General features: G+C 54.7%; 1 protein-coding gene across 2 annotated transcripts; it reads left to right on the forward strand.

Annotated features, from left to right (window-relative positions):
- The first annotated feature begins 13,223 nt into the window (after positions 1-13,223).
- EGR3 (early growth response 3) lies at positions 13,224-18,745 on the forward strand. Of its 2 annotated transcripts, XM_008151480.3 has the most exons (3): positions 13,580-13,650; positions 14,090-14,142; positions 14,962-18,745. In XM_008151480.3, exons 2-3 carry the CDS (start codon positions 14,103-14,105, stop codon positions 15,969-15,971), a joined length of 1,050 nt encoding a protein of 349 aa, XP_008149702.1. In that variant the 5' UTR covers positions 13,580-13,650; positions 14,090-14,102; the 3' UTR covers positions 15,972-18,745. The 2 variants fall into 2 exon arrangements, with proteins under 2 accessions (XP_008149701.1, XP_008149702.1); XM_008151479.3 differs by lacking the exon at positions 14,090-14,142 and having other exon boundaries at positions 13,224-13,650.
- Positions 18,746-19,344: the final 599 nt, after the last annotated feature.

The following is a 19,344-nucleotide window of genomic DNA, read 5'->3' on the forward strand; positions in this document are numbered from 1 at the left end:
AAGCTGTCCTGCTTAACACGGACAGGGCATTTCAAAGGGAAAAGGAAACACTTTAATATAAAAAGAAAGGAAGAGAAAGGGTCAGAAAGAGAAGGAAACAGAAAAGCAGGACATGGCTGTCTGGTCTGATGTAGCTGAGAGAACCGCTGGAGACCGATTTAGGGCCAGTGCTTTCATTCACTGCTGTGTGAGCCTGAGCAAGTCGGCGGCCCTCTCTGGGCCCCCCGGTTTCCTCAGCGATAAAGTAGTTTGGGGTGGGTGTTCTCTGAATGTTCTGCGGTTCTGTGTGGTTATTTGGGGGGATGGTAGAGAGAGCCACTACCACTGTCCCTTTGACTGCGAGGCGATTAGAAGCCAGCAGGACAGAACAAGAGCCAGAAAACCTGACCAGGAGGCCCAGGTTAAAGAGGAGTTTGTAGATGTGGCGGCTGGAGAGCCCGGGATTTCAGAGGAGCCCCTTCCCGCAAGCAGCAGCCAGAGACAGAGCTCATCCTCCCCAGATCCCAGCCTCAGGAATCCCCATCAGGCGCCCTGCTGGAGAGAGGGAGGAGGAGGAGCAGGACACAGAAGCACCCCATTTTTTCGTTAGGAGCTGGAAGCCACCCCACTGCCTCTGGCATAAGTCAGCTGGGCAGGGAGCAGAGGGTTCAAAGGAAAGAGGCTGAGCCTGTCAGAAACGCAGCAGGGCCCTGAGTTCCAACTTCCATCTTCATTCTCATGAAGAAAGCAGACAGTGGGCTACATGGGCTTCCCTCAGGGCCCCAGCAGGAGGGCAAGCATGGGAAGTGCCCTAAAGGAGTCCAGACACCCTCCACCCCCCACACTCACACACATTCACTCATTCTCACACACATACACTCACACATTCACTCACTACACATATATACACTCACACCACACTCACACACACACACACACACACACACAAACAAGTGGACATATACCTGCACATTATCACAAAGCAACGGATCCCTTATACGTGTGATGTGGCTGCTACACCAGCATGCAGTCAGCTATTCGTTAGCATTTGTGGGGTCAGCTATTCGGCTGCATAAGAGCTGAAGGGACTAGAAGAGGTCTCAGCCCTCCAATAGCTCTTCCTGGCAGGGAGAGAAGGCAGATGGACAGACACGAAGACTGTCAGGATCGTGTAACTGTGAGGCCTGTAGGAGTCCAGCACTAGAAGAGGCGGTGGGAAGACCGGCTAACAAGTAGGAGGGGGAGGCGTCCCAGCCAGAGGGATGGGGCAGCCTGTGGAGGGAAAGGGGCTGGAGGAGAGAGGCCTGACAGGTGGTGAGCTCCTGAAGGAAAGACGCACATGAAGAGAAAACTGCTGGTCCCTAGCCAGTGCTCCCACAGGGACATGCTCACACTTTAGTTCACTAGCCTGCCCCCACCCCTGATCCACAGACGCCACCTGCATCTGCCCCCACGAGGACACTGGTCACCACTGTCCAGAGCTTGCCATCCTCCCCCACACCCCGGGAACCAGGCACTGCTCGTCCACACATACACAAACGTGCGCGCACACTTAGACACACCTCTACTATACGCATCCTGAACACACACACACACACACACACACACACTGTAAATACACCAGCCCACACAAAATCACATGGTGTACGCACCCGCTAGACACTCCGAGGTTTCGACTCTGCCAAGCTCTTTCTAGACATCCATGCAAGCTGTGTGTGCGTGCATTGTTCAGCCTGGGCCATCGCCGCTGTAGGATTTGCACGCACATGCAGTTTCCATATATGCACGTCCACTTCATTCACAACCTACATACATACCAGCCCACATGGACACAGGCACACCATCCTTTGGATTGAACGGAGGACCAGATAAGGCCTAACTCCAGCTCTCACTTTTCAGTCTTCTGATTTAGCAAGTGGCTGGAGTGGGGCAGCTGTGGAGGATTTGTGTGTACACGAGGGTGGGGGTGGGTGAGTAAGGGAAGGTTCTGCAGAGGATGGGACCCAGGCCTTCCCCTGAAGTCCACAAGGAAGGCACCCAGACACAACCAGCAACCTGACCTCTGGGCCCTCCCCGGCTGCCACCACGCCAGGGAAAGAAGAAGCTAAAAGTGGCATCTGAATTGCTAAATCAGTCCTCAGTGGAGAAGGGGAAACGCGTCAGTTCCCTGGGGAAGTGGCCGAGCCCGGGGTGGCCACAGGCCCAGGGTTTCTACTCCGATGGAAAAAAAGTTGCTCAAATAAGATCTGACGCTTTGTTTTCGAACCCAAAATACCCTGTGTCTGCAGGCGGAAGTGTGACCGCGGGAGGGAAGTGGGGCAAGAGATGAGGGTTAGTTTCCATTGCGGCGACTTTTTCTTTCATTTGGGGGCTAAAAGAAGCTCTCCCATTGATCCGAGAAAGTGTCTGTGCACGAGGGGAGTGCGGCTCTGAGATTGGGGCTGGGGTACCCACAGCCACAGTCACCCTGGGCCCGCCACCCTCCCTCCCTAGAGGCCTGGGTGAAGGACTGCATCCCCAGGCGCTGTCAGAACTTTCAGGCCACCTGCTGGCAGGCGGAAGAGCCAATGGGGACGAGGGGCTGATGGCAGGAATAAAGGGACAAGTCGCAGGCAGCTTTGCCTTCAGAGACTTTCCTAAGTGGACTTTGATATAATTTTTTAAACAAAGATCTTATTTACATAAACAAATTTAAAGATCACCCAATACATTGGCTGGGCTACAGCACAGACCCACATACTCCTGTTCAGGACTTTAAGGGCAATGGTACTCATGCTAGCTCCAAAATCTCAACATGCACTCCCATCACTCCCTCACCTTATACTGACTTACGTTTCCTTATGTCACTTATCACCACCTCATATATGTTTACTTATTGCCCTCCCCACTCTCAACACTCCTCAGACCTTGTCTCTCCACATCAAGAACTGGGGCTGTTTTCTTCACAGCTGTGATCCCAATGCCTGACACACAGCAGGTGCACAATAGATCATTGTCAACTGTTGAAAACAACAGGGAGGAGGGACGGTCGGTCATCACGCAGTTCTATTGCCTCATGGGGACTTGTTAATCCCCAAATCCTGAGGCCTGCTACACACCAGACACTCGGGGCTAGGTGGGGGGCTGAGAGGGGTACAGGGGGAATACAACACAAAACCAGAAGCGCTTCCAGTCCTTCTGGAAGGTTCAGGCAGGAGGGTGGCGGGCAGATATTTATCTGAGCATTGCACAAATGAATGTAAAAGGTCAGCAGGATTAAGGCGACTTAGGAGCGGTGTTGGTGTGTCACCTGGGCTATCAGAAGAAAGGCTTTTCTGCCTGGCGGGTTTGGCTCAGCGGATACAGCATCGGCCTCTGGACCAAAGGGTCCCAGGTACGATTCCAGTCAAGGGCATGTACCTGGGTTGCAGGCTCCCCACCCCCTCGCAGGGGCCCTGGTCAGGACGCATGCAGGAGGCAACCAATGGATGTGTTTCTCTCACACTGATATTTCTCTCTGTCTTTCCCACTCTCTTCCATTCTCCCTAAACCTCAATGGGAAAATCCCCTTGGGTGTGGATTTAAAACAAGAAGAAGAAGAAAGGCTTTTCTGAGTTAGAGGTGACTGAACTGCAGGATGAACGTCCTCCGGACATCGCAGTCCAAGAGCAAAGGGTCCTGGAGTGCGAGGCGCGGTGGCGGGAGGGGGTTCCTAAGCACTGGCACCCCCCACACCGGATTGGAGCTGGTGGCCCAGGGCCTGTGAACCCAGCTGCAGTTCAGAGGCGGCTTCGCGCCCTCGGTGCCTGGGTAATATTTACTGGCTTTTAATGACGACAGGGTAATCACCCTAATGAAGAACTCCCTCCGGGCTGGGGCAGCCAGACTGCGATGAGGAAAGCCGCCAGTGACTCACGCTGACTGTGCCTGGATCCTGCTGCCACTGGGCGCGCAGCGCAACTGGCCGCCTTCCCTGCTCCGCGCGCCCCTCCAGCCCCCTCTGGGAGCGCGGGCCCGAGGCCTGCAAAAGGCTGCCCCGCGGGGCTGGGACGGCAAACCCACCCGACGCGCCCACTGCTGTCCAGGCGGGCCAGGCCAGTGCTGAGACTTCTTGCTCTGCCCTGCGCGTCTCCTCCCGACTCATAGCCTCAGCTCCCCCGCTGCCTGGGGCTGGGAGGGAGTGGGCCAGCTCTGGTGTGCTCAGCACCCCGCTGATGATCCCAGGCTCTGCTGGGCTTTGCGTCACCCCCCTGACTCCACTTTCTCCGCCAGTGCCTCGGTTTCCCCGGACTGAGGAGTAGTAGGAGCTCAAGATTCTCCACACCACCCCCCACCCTGCCCCCGGGTGGCGGGAGTATTAATTACAGTTTATTCCCAGCTTTGAAGATGAAAAATGCCAAGGATCATTACCACTCAATTAACGGGGCTATTACCACTTGAGTTTATGTCTGATTAATCCTGCTCCACCCCCTCCCTGGAATCCATGTTGCCTTGGAGGCCTCAAGCTCCATTCTTCTCCTGGATTTCACACCGGGAGTCACCCCCTTTCCTGTCCCTGCTAATTGCAACAGGAATGGGGCCTGGTAGAGTGTCTGGCACAGTCATTCTTCAACAAATATTTATGGAGCAGCCATAAGCGCGTCGGAGCTGGAGATAGAGCAGCGGGGAGCTCAGACCCAGCCCCTGCCTTCCCAGGAACTCGCATTCTCCTCGGTGCCCAGATGCCTGATGGGACCCAGCACACCCAGGTCTAGTGCTGCCTCCCCTCTTCCCCTGGAGATTTCTCACTTGTCCACACACCAAACCCGTCAGGCCTGGGCCAGGCACGAAGAGAGAAGTCCTGGAAGGACAATGCTAATGGGTTCTAGTTTTAGAGGTGAAAAAAATAACATGAAAATGGGGGGTCACCTTTCCTAGCACAGAATACCCCCTGCCCTCCTTTCCCCTCCCCTCCCCTTCTCCACCTCCTCTCTGCTCCACTCCTCACTTATGGGTCTTCGTCCTACCTCAAAGCCTTCACCAAGCCTCCCTTCCCCCCAATTCAGGACTCCCCCTCTCCCTGAACAAGTCCCTTCTGCCAGTGGGCAGTGGTCCTTTCTCCTCTGAGCTCCCTGCTTGCACCTCCTCTGAGACATTGTCTTGTGTGCGATCACTGCCACAGAGTCTCACTTCCCACTTCCCTTTAAACTGCCTGCTCCTGACCGAGAGCAGGACCCCAGTCTCAGGTCTGTTCCCTCCACAGAGTGCACAGGAAGTGCTTCCTACATGTTTGTCTCATTGAAAGAGAGAGGTAAGTCCCAGACCTAGGAGTACCCCCCACCCCAACCCCCACCCCCTCCCACTCACACACACACACACACACACAAAATGGAACTTGGGTGAACAATGGGTCCCCATCCTCTGTGTGTGGGGAGGAGTCAGTGCTGGAGTAATAGAAAAGAAAGGACCTCGCGGGAAGGGCCAAGGGGGTCCAACTGCTGCTCAAATAGACCATGTTTCAGAATTACCAACATGGACACTGGAATTGGGTCAACAGAGTCTGATGGAGCAGCTACTGGGCACAAGAGACAAAGAGGAATAAGACTCAATCCCTGCCTTAGGGGAGCTTGATACCATCTTTCGTCTCCCAGTGACATTCGGGGTGATCTGGGGCCAAATAATTCTGCAATATGGAGAGGGGGAGATCATGCCCCTTCTCCTTTGCCCACCTGCCCTGAGCCCTGGCAGGGAAGCTCCTGCTGCTGGGCAGGCATCGCTGCATTGTACCCGCAGCCCTCAGGGGGATGGGATGGGGCCAGGAGCAGCATCCGTCTTTACCCCAGTGGCTGTGAAAAGCAGTTCATTTTCTAGGTGAGCTAAGTCATGGCAATGGTAGGGAAGCCATGCCTAAGCTACCTAGTGAGAGGTTGTTAATACAACTGAGGAGCTCAAATTCTGGGCCCAAGAGAGGCACTAACTGCTTTTCCCTAGAGAGGTTTGTGACTGCATAGAACTACAAAGAACCCAAAAGGCTGCCTCCAGCTCCTCACCCTGAGGAAAGGGGCAAAGGGCCTGCTAGTTGGAGGCTGGGGCCTAAGAGACAAGGATCTAAAGACCACAGCTGTCTCTGGGTTCCCAAAGGCTTTCCTTACAGGGCAAGGAGGAGAGGAACCTGCCAGCCTCTTGGATCCAGCCTCTGGCCCGTGGGTGAATCCTGCCCCCAGCAAGAGGCTGGCTGTGGGGAGAGCGATGGGAAGACCCTGCTCTGAAAGCTTTTCTCACAGCTCTCTCTCCCTCCTTTTCTATCTCTCACTCCCTCTTTGCTCCCCCTGACTGCCTCCTCCTTGTCCCCCCACATTCACACCTTTTCTGGTTCATTTCAGATGACAAAGTTCCTCTTTCCAAAAAGCCCCATCCCCCAAGAGTCCTTTCTGCAGAGACACCGTCCTTTCCCAGCTGAGTCGGGGGGGCTGTCCCACGGTGGCCCCCAGGGGCATGACAGGCCATCTGAGCACATGACTCCACTTACCCTGTGAGAACCCCTGAAAAGTTCCCATTACAAGCTCTCATCCCCTGACCCACCCCTTATCCCCCTGAAGATCCCAGCCCAATCCTTTTAAGACCCCAAACTTACCAGGAATATCTTAGTGCTCCTCCCAACCCTCTCTGCAGTAGAATCCAAAATGTGTGCCTTGTGCCTTAGCAGAGCTGGGAGGAATTTATTTATTTTTTAATATATTTTATTGATTTTTTACAGAGAGGAAGGGAGAGGGATAGAGAGTTAGAAACATTGATGGGAGAGAAACATCAATCAGCTGCCTCTTGCACACCCCCGACTGGGGATGTGCCCGCAACCAAGGTACATGCCCTTGACCGGAATCGAACCTGGGACCTTTCAGTCCGCAGGTCGATGCTGTATCCACTGAGCCAAACCAGTTAGGGCGAGCTGGGAGGAATTTATAGATAGGTTATCCAGTCCAGCCCCTACCAAAAGCCCAGGAACAAGGCCCGAGTCACACAGATCATTTGTGGCATAACCCAAAACTCCTGATTCCTGGATCAGGGCTTGTACTTGCCCTACTGTTTTCAAGTCTCCCCTTCTATCTTAAGTTCTTTCTTTCCTCCCTGCCCCAGCTCAGCCTGGCCCTGAAACCTCATCCTCTTGACAACCCTCATCCCTGACCCCTTGCAGTTACTCACTGCCTTGGACTTGTGTCCGAGGAGGGCCCTCCAGGACCAGCAAAAGTATTTTGTAACAAGACTTCCTCCTTTAGTCACCAGACTCTCCCAAAATTTTGAGGAGAGTCTAGTCAATACTCTTGAAGTTTGATAAAATAAAATAAAAAAACACCCCAATTTAACATGATTATAATGAGTTAGTTTGAGCTTAGGCACAAACAAGTGTTTAAAATGGGCATATATGATTGGCTGGGAGCCCAGGGAAGGTTGGTCCCCTTGACCTCCCTGAGGGCTATAACCCCTTACTTTCCTGGATGGGGGCTCCTCCTCTACCCAATGCTGGGTCCCAGGGGTAAAAGGAGGCAACGCTGCAGCTAGCCTTTCTTCTACTCATTGCCTTCACCAGTTTTATACCCAGCTCTCCTCTTACCCACATCTGCCATCTCATTCTTTCCCCTGATAGCCATAATGGGGACAAAGAGCACAATTAAGAGTAGTAGCTTTGGCCCGGCTGGCATGGCTCAGTGGTTGAGCATCAACCTATGAACCAGGAGGTCACGGTTCAATTCCCAGTCAAGGCATGTGCCCAGGTTGCAGGCTCGATCTCCAGTGTGGAGTGTGCAGGAGGCAGCCGATCAATGATTCTCTCTCATCATTGATGTTTCTATCTCTCTCTCCCTTCTTCTCTGAAATTAAAAAAAAAAAAAAAATAGTAGTAGCTTTGGAGTAATAAGGCCCTAAGTTCAAATGTCAATTCAGCCACTTCCTGGCTAGGTAGCTTCCAACTATTCAGACTCTTTCCAATGCCTTACATTCTTTATTTAAAAAAAAAAAAAAAATGTTGCTTGCCCCGCCAATGTGACTCTGTGGTTGAGCACCGACCTATGAACCAGGAAGTCACAGTTCAATTCCAATCAAGGTCCCAGAGGCCCAGGAGGGGGCCTGCAGGAGGCAGCCAATCAATGATTCTCTCTCATCATTGATGTTTCTATCTCTCTCTCTTTCTCCATTCCTCTCTGAAAGCAATAAAAATATTTTTTTAAATGTTGAGGGGGCAGTCCTAAAAGCTTCCTCATGGTATTGTTCTTGTAAAGAATGAAGAAAACGAAGTATGTCCCCAGGGCCCCCATCACCCCATCTTCTGTGGGGACAGAAGCTCTGCAAGCCTGAAGCCTCCAGCAGTCCCCAAAAGAGGCTCAGCTCCGGCTCTGAGCCTGGAGCCCCACCCTCCAAATCCTCGTGCCTGTCAACAATATGTCCCTTCTGCCAGCTTTCAGGCAAAACCCACCTAGCTTCAGAGCTGGCTGTCACTACCAAAGAAATGGTGGTGCCCTCTAGAGCAGCAGGGAAGGCTGGCCAGTGACCTACCCATCTCCCGTGTGGCACCCCAAAATGGAAAGCAACTGAAGACCCTTGAGAGAACTGTCCTTCAGGAGTAATCCCACCAGAGTGGGCCTTGTACATAGGTACCTGGTGCGATTTGAGGAACCGCAGATACTCTCTGTGCCCAGATCTCCCACTCTTTGTCACTAGGCCTGATATCCCACAATCAGACCTCATTCCACCAGCATTTATGAGCACCTACTATTTTCCAGGCATCATGCTAAGCATTGGCCTTAAATCCATTGGGTTATATATTATCCTCTCTAAGCATTTTCTTTTGAAATGCAAATACCCTCGGAGAAGGGCAATGCATTAAATCACTAATACCCCAAAATGAGTTGGGGGTTTCTTTCTTTTGAAACAGTAGAGAAAGCCTGGACATCTTTAGCAAAAAGGGGAGCTGAAGTTCAGAGGGCAGATGTGACTACAGAACTAGAAGCAAGACGGCAACCATCTGGCCTTTTTCTGAGGTTGATGTCTAGGGCCACATCTCCCCCTTCCTTTATCCTTTCACCAAGACAAACACACCCACTGCCCCCACAAGCAGCCACAGTGCCCATAAGTGCAACTGGTAAGGCTAGCCAGATTCCAGAGAGCAGCCAGAGGCTGGGCGGCCTTGGCCCCGCTGCAGAGGGGTCTGGCCTGCCTTTCACCATCCCCAGGGTGAGGGCGCCCTGAACTAGTGCCTACTCGCTCCCCAACAAGTCCAGGGCTTGGAGTTCAGGTAATTAAGCCCTTGGCAATCTCACCTGGGCCCGCCAGTAAACCAGACAATCAACCCCAGCCCCTGTTCAGGAGGGAGAGAGAAAAGAAGGAGGGTGGGAAGGAGAGAAACTTTTTTTCTATGCCGCATTCAAGGCTTGGCAACCAGAAGGGAAAATGCTATTAGTCTACAAACAGCCACTCCAAATACCCTACCCCCACTCCATACCCAGGGTCTTCCCCTTCTGCCACAGAACCCTGGTCTCTGCCTGCCACCATCATCAGGGTGACAGAGGACACCTGTGTGGGCTGCAACCTGAACAGGAGCCAGGCAGTGAGGGCCTATACTTGCAGAGACAGGCTTTCCCCAGCATGGCTCCTTCCATGGCAGAGGAGGGAGGGAAGGGCACCCGAATCCCCCACCCCACCCTGAAAGCCACAGCCACCCTCCAAAAATGTCTAGAAGGGTGTTCCAGATGCTCTCTTTAGAGCAACTGAGTGACTCCTTTGTACCCTGCCTTATTTCACCGCCAGCTACTGAGGGTTCCGCCTTTGCCCGGGCTCCCACAGAAGACCCTTCCTTAAGCATCTCTACTTTGGTGCAGGGCCCAGCAGGTACCTGGCACTCAAAGAGAACTTTCCTTTTCCCCCTAAATAATAAACATTAATACTTCCGGTATATGATCACACTGATATGGAATGGAGTTCCATACCTGGCCCTTTTTACTCCCTAGATCACTTCCTCCTTCTGTCACGTGGTAGGGTGGGGGAGAATACAATTGGACAGTAATAATGGTCATTTAGTAAAGGTCTAGCCTAAGTACTCTGAGGATTATCTAAGTTAATTCTTTCTAAGGTGCTATTATTATCCCAATTTACAGACAAGGAAACTGAGGCTAAGAAGGAAATTTGCCCAAGATCACACTGAAGCTTTAATGAATACTTATTTGAATCGAAGACTCCCATTCATGTCAAGAACTAGTAGAAAGGAGGGGGAAGACATTTGTCTGCCCCCCAAAAAAACTACCCAATCTCACCAACATGTAAACAGGCCCCGGGGAAACCGGCAAGTCCTGCTTGCTCTTCTCCTTGCGTGTAACAAGTGCAGCTAGCCTAAAAGTCTCTGGGGCCATCTCTGGAGAGGCCACACTCCTCCACCGTTTTGGGGGCCCTGGAAGCTCTCAAGGATCCCAAACGTTCCCATTGCCTTTCCTAATGCGGCTCTCAATTGAACAAGACTGGGGGGGTTCTAGCTTCTCACTTTCCTCCCCTGAGGGGAGGTTTCAACAGGTGGGGAGGAGGTGCATCACGGTAGAGTCCTCCGGAGTTGAGCTGAGAAGCCTGGAGGTCTCTTAATTCCCTCCCGCCACCCCCGCAGGCTGAGCTATGCCTCTCGCGGGGAAACTTGGGCACTGCAGTCAATATTGGGGCCTGCAGTTCGCCCAAGGCCGCGGACCCCATGGAGCCTCCGGGCCTGGCCCGCAGGAACGCGCGGAGAACCCCCGCCACCCCTGGGTCACGCGCAGCAGGAGGCGCCGCCGAGGGACCAGGACTGGGACTTGGAGCGGCCGAAGCTCTCTGCTCAAGGCGGCTCCCCGCTTCGCCCCTTCTGCCAGGTCCGTGGCCCACTGGCCGGAGCCGCTGGCTAATATTTCTTGCCCCCAGACCGCCTCCCTAGGTGACGCTACAGCCTGTGTGGTTCCTTTAAAGGCTGCGGGTTCCGCTCATCTTTCCTTTTCCACTGGATGCCAAAATATGCAAATCCGGGGACCGGAATCTGCAGCCAAATCAAGGAGAAGGGGCGCGGCCGACGCGTCACCGGATCCGCTCCTTGTATGGCTCTTCCCGGCTTGGCCCGCCGCCCGGCGACCCTCCCTGCAGCCGCCGGAGCCCCTCCTGCGCCCAGCCCAGCTCTCACTGCCGCCCACGTCCCCGGGCCGGCCGCCCGCCCCCCAGGGAGGGAGCCGGGGGCGGGAGGCGCTGCACGCCCTGATTCCGGCCGGAGCCCGGACCGCTGCAGAGCTCTCGCTCCCCGCGCCGCGCGGGCGGAGGAGAGCCCGGGGGCGCAGTGCTTCCCCGGTACGGGTTGGAGAGCCTGGCGAGAGTGGCGGCAGGGGCGGGGGAGAAGGGGTTCACGGGCAGCGGGAATCCCTCCTTTCCCAAGAACTAGAGAAGATCCGGGGGAGACTGGCCCCTCCCACTCCCAGTTCTCCGCGGAGTGAAGCGGAGGGGAGGAAAGCGAGGTTGTCATCCACCCCCACCGCTATGTGCAGCTCGGGAGTTCCTCCCACGCGTTCCCCGGCCCGCGTGGCCCTCCCACGGCGTGAGGCTCGGGGATCCTCTCTGCCTCCTTGTCAACACTCCTACTCCCCCTGAGAAATGCACGTCTCCCCCAACCCGACTCCCCAGCGGGGGACACGGGATTCACCGCACCCACGCGGCCACTGAGGAGGGAATCCTCCCACGCCAAGCCAGTGTGATTCGGGGTCGCTCCCCCACGCTCCCCTCCTCTCCTCCCCTTTCCCCGGGCCCGGCCGCGCGCGCTCCGGGAGCAGGCCTCGGGGAACATCAGCCGCCCCCGGGATCTGCTGCCACGGGAGGTGACAGCTCTCCGGTTGGCAAACAGGCGGCCTTTGACTGCGGGGCGTCAGGGACAGCCCTGTAGAGGGCGATGATTAGGGTGGAGACCAGGGGAGGCCGCCGGGAAGCCACCATAGTGTCAGACTGTGAGCTCGGCAAGATCCTGCTGCGACTCAGCGGCGGGCCCTTCCCAAGGCAGCAACAGACAGCGGCTGCGCCCAAGCCTGCTAGGCCCTCCTGCCATTCCATGGCCAAAGGGGGTGCTTAGGAACCGTTAGTGAGTTAATCGAGGACTTGGTGCACGTGTTTCCTATCCGCTCAACTTCATTTTCTCTTCTTCACCAGCAAAACCACACATCCTCGACCCCAAATGTGTGGGGTTCTCGCCTCCCGCGCAGTCTCTTGGCAGCTACGACTCTCCCCGCCACGGCGCTCAACCAGGAGTCAGTGCAGGGGGCACGGGGAGAGGCGGGGGTGTGGGCGGTGAATCAGAGAGATGGAGGTACAAAAGTTCTCAGGGATTTGCGACCAGGCATCCCTGACTCGCTGGAATCCTCCTCCGCGAAGGGACGCGCTTCCTTTCTCCGGGTCTCAGGCAAGGTCCCGGACCGGAGAAGAGCAGCAGAGCGGAGTCCGCTGGAGCTGTGTCGGAGTGCACGCCTTCCGGGTTCCCCACAAGTTCCCAGGCTGCAAAGGGACGTTGCCCGGGGTTTTCAATTCTCATTCCTCCTGCTACGGGTGTTGGAGCAAGCGCACACACACACACACACACACACACACACACACACACACTCCCGTCCGCGCCCCCCACCCCACCCCCCTGTCCCAGCGGGTTCTCCTCGTGCAGACCCAAAATAAACAGACAGACAGTTTAGGCTTTTTCAAACGCGCGCTACGTGCTTTACGCTTTGCTTTGCGTTCAGTTGCATCCCTCTGTCCTCTCTCCTCTCGAATTGCCCTTTCTTCTCTTCTATTTCTCTCTTTCTCTCTCTTTTTTGCAAGATCCGCGAGCGGTGCGGACGCCGCACGCCGGCTGCCGCCCGCTTCCTGCTTTCTAATGTTCCATTGTGAGGAGCTTCCATTGTGACGTCGCGCCCCTTCGGCTGGGCTTTGTCTGTCCATATATGGGCAGCTACGTCACGGAGCTTTCCCGGGGCTCAGATAAATAGGCTGGTGGAGTTCCCTGGCTGGGAGCTTTTGGGCAGCAGTGAGCTTGCTAGGAAGCGGCGGGGCTGGTGGTGGTGGTAGCAGCAGCGGCGGCGGCAGCAGCGGCAGAGGCAGCGGCAGTGGCGGCGGTGGCGGCGGCAGTGGCAGTGGTGGATCGGGGGGAGGGGGGGCCCCGGCGCGCGTCTGTTTGTAAGAGCAATACTGAAGCCGCGTCCGACCCCCTCCACCGAGACCCCACCCCACCCCAGACCCCAACCCACCCCCCCGCACACGCCCCCCCACGAGACCCAGCCTCATAGGGCACCAGCCAGGCAACCAAGAAGATTACCCCTCTTTGCCCTCTCCCCCACTCACCCCCCAAAAAGAGAAGATCCCCTCCTCTGGCCCACCCCTTCCCCTTTTCCCTCTCTCCTCCCCCCGAACTTTCCCTCTCGCATGCTTTTCCCCTGCACCACGGATCGCCTCTCGGATGCCGCTTGCCTGGAAGCTGCGTTAGGAGAGAGCGGCGGCGGCGGCGGCGGCGGCGGCGGCGGCAGCTCGGGAGTGCTATGACCGGCAAACTCGCCGAGAAGCTGCCGGTGACCATGAGCAGTTTGCTAAACCAACTGCCTGACAATCTGTACCCCGAGGAGATCCCCAGCGCACTCAACCTCTTCTCCGGCAGCAGCGATTCAGTGGCCCATTACAATCAGATGGCTACAGGTAAGGGCGGCGGGGAAGCTACGAAGCAGCGAGGAAGGAAAGGGAGAGGAAGGGAGGAGGGAAGGAGCTAGCTAGCGATGGATGGATGGATGGATGGATGGATGGATGGAAGGATGGATGGATGGATGGGTGGATGGGTGGATGGATGGATGGGGGCGCGCTGGGAATTTTCCAGGGGGCGAGTTGCTTTTCCCACCCACTCCCCGCCCCCCGCCCTCTCCGATCGGGAAGGCTCGGTTGGCTACGCCACGGTAGAGGCTTCTGTTCTCCCGGGTGGGGGCAGCCGCCGACTGGAGGGAGGTAGGTGCTAGCGGCCCTGGGGTTCTCCACTCAGGGGGCGCGATCGCCGGGCTGCACGCAAGGCGTGGTGCCGTCGTCCCCTTTCCCAGGAGGAGCTGAGCGTCCCTTTCACCCGCGCTCTCTCCCCTTATTCCCTCAGCCCCCCACCCGGGATGGAGCCGTGTGCGGCGTGGAGTCCCCGCGGTGGGAGAGGTACTGCGACGCTGCCTTTTCGGGGCGTTCAGCAAGCCCGTGGGGGTGTGGGGACGGTGGGGAGAGGGTCCACCCACGACGGGGCTGCCCGGGGGTGGGGGCGATCCTTGGGCCGAGGAGCTTGGGAAGAGCGGCCACTCCCGGCGTGGAGACATCGGTCGATTTTCCGCCGCCCTCCACCCTCGCTAGCTGGGCAGGGCTTTCTCCCACCAGCAAGAGCCTAAAGCTTCTTCGGGCCCGGAGGAGACTGGGCCAGGGGGGAGGCGGCGGCGAGCTCCCTTTGAGGGCAGCACCCCTCTACGCGCGGAGGACAAAGCGTCGGAGCTCTCCGGGTCATCGGCCCGGGCGCAGTGCACAAGGAGGGCTTCACTGGGGCAGGAAAGGCGCGGCGTCCGGGCGCGGACAAGGTTAGGGGAAGAGGCCGAGTTGTGTGCGCTCGAGAGGGAGAGCCCGGCGCGCTCCCGGTCTGAAACTACCTGTAGCTGCAGCTACCTGCCCGCCCCACCTCGAAACAACAATGCTTCTCGCTCGCGCGCGCGCGAGCGCGCGCGTGTGTGTGGTACGTGAGTGTGTGCGCGGCGTGTGCGGTGTGTGTGCAGCAGCCACTCCACGCCCGATCCGTAGTATTTTGCTGTATCCAGGTTGCGCCCGGGAGCGCGGCACCGCCCGCTTTGCGCCGGGCGCAGCTTTGCTCTTACCCCATGCGCTGCGCACTCCACCCGGCCGCACCCTCCACACCTGGGCAAGCTCCTGGGTACCCTGGCCCTGGAGCCGGCTCGGCTTCACTCACCCCTCCCCTCTCTCCTCCGCTCTCCGCAGAGAATGTGATGGACATCGGCCTGACCAACGAGAAGCCCAACCCGGAACTCTCTTATTCGGGCTCCTTTCAGCCAGCTCCCGGCAACAAGACCGTGACCTACTTGGGAAAGTTCGCCTTCGACTCCCCTTCTAACTGGTGCCAGGACAACATCATTAGCCTCATGAGCGCCGGCATCTTGGGGGTGCCCCCGGCCTCAGGGGCACTCAGCACGCAGACCTCCACGGCCAGCATGGTGCAGCCACCTCAGGGCGACGTGGAGGCCATGTATCCGGCGCTACCCCCCTATTCTAACTGCAGTGATCTCTACTCAGAGCCTGTGTCTTTCCACGACCCCCAGGGCAACCCTGGGCTCGCCTATTCCCCCCAGGATTATCAATCGGCCAAGCCGGCCTTGGACAGCAATCTCTTCCCCATGATTCCTGACTACAATCTGTACCACCACCCCAGCGACATGGGCTCTATTCCGGAGCACAAGCCCTTCCAGGGCATGGACCCCATCCGAGTCAACCCGCCCCCTATCACCCCCCTGGAGACCATCAAGGCATTCAAAGACAAGCAGATCCACCCAGGCTTCAGCAGCCTGCCCCAGCCACCGCTCACACTCAAGCCCATCCGGCCCCGCAAGTACCCCAACCGACCCAGCAAGACCCCACTCCACGAGCGGCCCCACGCGTGTCCGGCGGAGGGCTGCGACCGCCGTTTCAGCCGCTCGGACGAGCTGACGCGGCACCTGCGCATCCACACGGGCCACAAGCCCTTCCAGTGCCGGATCTGCATGCGGAGCTTCAGCCGCAGCGACCACCTCACCACTCATATCCGCACGCACACAGGCGAGAAGCCCTTTGCCTGCGAGTTCTGCGGGCGCAAGTTTGCACGCAGCGACGAGCGCAAGCGCCACGCCAAGATCCACCTCAAGCAAAAGGAGAAGAAGGCGGAGAAGGGGGTTGCGCCTTCTGCGTCCTCAGCGCCCCCCGTGACCCTGGCCCCTGTGGTCACCACCTGTGCCTGAGGCTCGGGCCCCCAGATTCCCACATTTCCACTCCAGTGTCTCCCTGCTGCTGCCCTGAAAGCAGCGGGAAAGCCAGCCACGGAGGCGCAGGGGCCGTGCTTTGGCCTCTCCATGGACCTAAGGCTCCTTGTCACTCTTCGATGTCCCCCGTTTCCACCCTTTCACACCGGCCAACAGTCGGGGGGCCAGGGCAGGAGGCGCCTTCCTCTCGCTGTCTCCCACCCCCATTTAGCCATGGCGTGGAGGGTGAAAGAGTGGCGTCTGGCCCGCTTCGTTCAGTTCGGATCGTCTTGATCCAGGGGCCGCGGGGGGCGAAGGTGGGGGCCGCACCCAGGACTTGCGGGGGACTGAAGGCGGGGCCCACCCAAACCTCGCCTGACCTAAGCACCTCAATGGTCCCCGTCTGTCTCCCTCGGTTCCCCCCTCGAAGACCTGAGAGGGGAGAGAGGGTAAGAAGCGCACCAAAGCGCAGAGCTTGCTGCCTGCCGCACGCACGCCTGCGCGTGAGTGTGCGTGCTCGCGTGAGTGTGCGTGTGTGTGTATGTGTGTGTGTGTGTGTATGTGTCAGACTTTTGAGCTGAACTGGGCTATGTGCACCCCAAACTCTTCCCCACGTCGAGTCCCCAGGCCTCTGGGGGGACTGTCCCAGGCTAGGTGCCTGCACGTGGCCAGATGAGACGGGTCTTCCATCTGCTCAGAAATAATGTTTCTTACAGAAATGCCTCGGATGCCACCGCGGCGGTGTGGCTACCGCCCCTTAAGGTTTGGCCCCTCAGAACCCCACTTTTTCCGAGCACTTCCCTATTAGGCCTCAGAGCAGTTTGATCTGCAGGGAGAAGGAGCAGCTATCACTGAACCTGCCTTTTTTTAAATGTATTTCCTCAGCCTCACTTTTTAAAATCTAGGTCCTGAGTTTGCCCTCTGCCCTTCCCCCACCCTCTTCTCCCTTCTCCCCTCCAAACCTTCTCCCATCTCTTTCAAAATCTTTTACCAGAAAGGCAGGCCTCAACCAGCCACCCTATTTCACCATCTTTTTGTTTTCTCTCACTCACATATTCTTCTTCCCATTGGTGGTGGGAAGGAAAGCAGGCTCATTTTTGCCCCTGGCCACCAATAGGTAGACTTCAAATCTATGTACTAGTATATGGTGTGTGTGTGTGTGTGTGTGTGTGTGTGTGTACACACACATACACATACACATACATATATATATATAAAACATACAATATGTATTCCTAGCAAAATAAAATCTCTAAGGTACTTGGCTATCCAGTGCAGTGCACTGGAATAAAGAGGATTTGTAGGCATATACATCTTTAAATGATTTATTTTTTATGAAAATTTTAACTGATGAAATACCTATATATGTGTGTATTATGTGTGTATATATATATATACATATGTATGTATGTATGTATATATACATACATATACACACATACACATCTCTGTCCAAATTTTCCTTAAAAGATATGGGGATTTTTGCATTAATCCGTATTGATTAATGAGGTGTATCTTTTTCATACCCCAATTTCACCTTCTTCCTGCCCTACCTCAACTCTTCTCAGGCACCCCTCCACCCCAGCCCTTCTCCACACAGGGGGGACTCTTTCAAAGTGTAATAGTGGGAAGGTTGCTCTCTGACACGGCTTCCAGCACAGTCCTGACTGAATGTACTGTTCCCTGTTCCCATTATTTCTCCTGTGGTCAGTAAGCTGCCCAGAGAGAAGGAACTAAGGTCTGGAGTTTACAGAATGTCTGTTTTTAAAGTCACTTTATGCATTATCCACCTTTTTTTTTTTTTTAAGAAAAAGAAAGCACTGTTTTTTCTTTGTGTTTTTTCTTTCTTTTCTTTTTTTTTTTGGTGGAGGAAAAATAATACTAAAAGGAGTCCAGTGAAGAGGGAAATCAACGAGCAGGGGGGTTGTGGATTTCCAGGTACTTGGACTTTTTGTAGAAGGAGAGAGGAGAGAGGATGAAGTTTGCCAGGAGGGCTCATATTTTTTCAGCTGAGGGGTAAAATCTTTCTTTGCAGAGACAGTATTTTGCTGAATAGTTTTTATAATGTGATGATTATTAAAAACAAAATTTTTGGTCACTTCAAAGCCAGAAGGAGGAATCAAATATCCTTTAATATTTTTTCCTTGCTCCTCCTGGCTTATGCATGTCACTGCATGATAACTCTGAGTTTTCCTTTGTTTTAATAAAACTGTTCTCAGACATTTAAGCTAAACTAAGAGAAAAAAATAACTTTGTTGCCAAAAGGTTGTGCTATCCAGATTTTTTATATGTCTGCATGTTTAAAAAAAAACAGCAAAAGAAAATGCACTCTAACTTATGTGAACTGAGAGAAAAAAATCAGGTTTTAAACAGGAAAACCTATGGGGAATGATATTTTTTGGAAGACTTTTGTATAAAGTTGAGTACTTAGAAAAAGACAAACCAGATGTAATATATTTTGTGGATGTTTTTATTTCTTGGATTTATAGTACCTTATACTAAGGTTAAAAAATATGCTTGATATTGTGAAAAGGTGAAATTCTTCACCAACATTTCATCTGCTCCTTTGTCACATTGTTATGCCAATATAATATAGTTAATGAAAACAGCATTTTTAAAAACCGAAATATTGAAATGGTGTAATGTTGTACCATTTGCACTGTGAGCAAATGCTAATACAGTAAATATATTGTGTTTGCTGACAATCAGCCGGCCTATAAATCTCCTTATTTTATTCCTTGTTTTCATAGCATAAAGTTTTGGTTTGGCCTGTTCTTTGTCTTGTTTTGTTTTGGGCTGGTGGTTGGTTTGGTAGGTTCTTATGCCTGGTTTTGCCATTCTTGCTCTGAAAATTCTCAGTGTGGAAATGTGGAGTTTGGCGTCATTGGAAGTTGATCCGAATTTTGTGTGGTTCTGGTGTCTCCAGTGTTGAGTGTTCGCTGTGGTTCCAAGAGAATAGAATTCTCCTCCACCCTCTGGAAGCTTCAAACTGCTGGAAATATTAGGGAAACAGCTTAGATAAACTTCTGGGATTCAGAGCCAGTGGCTGGAACCTTCTGGAACCCGCCTCTCTGGTTTTCAATGGGTAATTTGAGGGTAGAAAGGAGGAGATGATCTGATTTATGAACTATTTCTCTAATGGTCACCGGGAGCACCAGAGCAGGACCCCGGAGGATCTCTACAGCCATTGTGAGTGGTGTTCTTGGTAAAACTTTTGAAGCTTGGAAAACAAGCAGAGACTTGAGAGAGGTTCTTCAAGGTTGGCCAGATAACCAGAGAGATTGGAAGCTCTTTTGTGGTCAGGTAATTGGGGAGAGTCAGGTTTAACGTTCTAGAACTTCAACCCCACTTGGACAGGGTTCTCCAGGCCTCA

The sequence above is a fragment of the Eptesicus fuscus genome, chromosome 6 (genome assembly GCF_027574615.1).
Source record: "Eptesicus fuscus isolate TK198812 chromosome 6, DD_ASM_mEF_20220401, whole genome shotgun sequence".
Lineage (NCBI taxonomy): Eukaryota > Metazoa > Chordata > Mammalia > Chiroptera > Vespertilionidae > Eptesicus > Eptesicus fuscus.

Bases quoted from the DNA above. Each gene is read 5' to 3' on its own strand.
- EGR3 (XM_008151479.3), top strand. From the start codon at position 13,497: ATGACCGGCAAACTCGCCGAGAAGCTGCCGGTGACCATGAGCAGTTTG. The intron at 13,651-14,961 runs GTAAGGGCGGCG...CGCTCTCCGCAG, and splicing joins TTACAATCAGATGGCTACAG to AGAATGTGATGGACATCGGC.